The 914-nt window shown below is 34.6% G+C and overlaps 1 protein-coding gene across 1 annotated transcript; it reads right to left on the reverse strand.

Moving 5' to 3' along the window:
• On the reverse strand, positions 1-678 carry LOC106760443. Its single transcript, XM_014643874.1, has 3 exons — positions 435-678; positions 214-350; positions 1-132 (listed from the first exon to the last, which is right to left on the reverse strand). The coding sequence occupies exons 1-3, from the start codon at positions 676-678 to the stop codon at positions 1-3; spliced, it is 513 nt and encodes a 170-aa protein (XP_014499360.1).
• Positions 679-914: the final 236 nt, after the last annotated feature.

Raw genomic sequence — 914 nt, forward strand, 5'->3', positions numbered from 1 at the left:
TCAATTTTGATGATGAGTTAGTTGGTTTACACTTTGCAATAACAACACAGCACCAACTCCTATATCCTGACCAAACTCAGGATGTAGAAGGACTTTCCTGTGCACCGAAGCATACAACGTGGCACTTGGATCCTGGTTAAGGGAATAATGAAAAAGTTAATATACACGGTTTAAAAAAAAGTTATGGATTCACACAGCGTGGAAGTTCGTCACCTTAACAGTAATTTTCATGTCACCCAAACCGTTTGGGTTGCACTCTTTCACGATGCATGCTACAAATGGAAGGACATGCATTGACTTAACGCGTTCCAGCTGAGTGACGTTGTTAATGTTGCCATCTTCAACAAGTCCTGCAAAGAATATGATTCCATTGTTGTTGTTAACGTCAAACACATTCAATAAGAACTATTGAACTGACCAAACAAATAATTAACCATGGTGTTTAATGAACTTTTCCGCCCATATCCAAGGATTTGATTTGAAGTCCCGAACAAATGTTGCCTTTGCAATCTCATTAACAAATTCCTGAGTTGATTTTGGTTCATCCATCTCCCTGTTTAGCATGGCCGCTTGTACATTTCCAGCAGGTCCAGGTATCAACGTTGCACTTGAGTTGCACTTTTGTAAAAAAGCCTTGAGATCACTATCGTCTATATCAAGTCCCTCCCACGGCTCCATGGTTAAAAACTGCACAGTTGAAAAAAAAATTGATATGCATAGACGAAGAATGAATAACATACAAGACAATACTTATAATTCACGAAAAATTAACTGTACCAGACGTTAGAAATAAGTTTGATGATTATTTGGGATTCTAGGCCACATATATATATATATATATATATATATATATATATATATATATATATATATATATATATATATATATATATATATATATATATATATATATA

Source organism: Vigna radiata, chromosome 5, assembly GCF_000741045.1.
Source record: "Vigna radiata var. radiata cultivar VC1973A chromosome 5, Vradiata_ver6, whole genome shotgun sequence".
NCBI classification, from domain to species: domain Eukaryota; kingdom Viridiplantae; phylum Streptophyta; class Magnoliopsida; order Fabales; family Fabaceae; genus Vigna; species Vigna radiata.

Excerpts from the sequence above, each read along its gene's own strand:
- LOC106760443 (XM_014643874.1), bottom strand. The coding sequence starts at position 678 with ATGGAGCCGTGGGAGGGACTTGATATAGACGATAGTGATCTCAAGGCT. Across the intron at positions 351-434 it reads AAAGTTCATTAAACACCATG|GACTTGTTGAAGATGGCAAC; the intron begins GTTAATTATTTG and ends TATTCTTTGCAG. Across the intron at positions 133-213 it reads ACATGAAAATTACTGTTAAG|GATCCAAGTGCCACGTTGTA; the intron begins GTGACGAACTTC and ends TCCCTTAACCAG.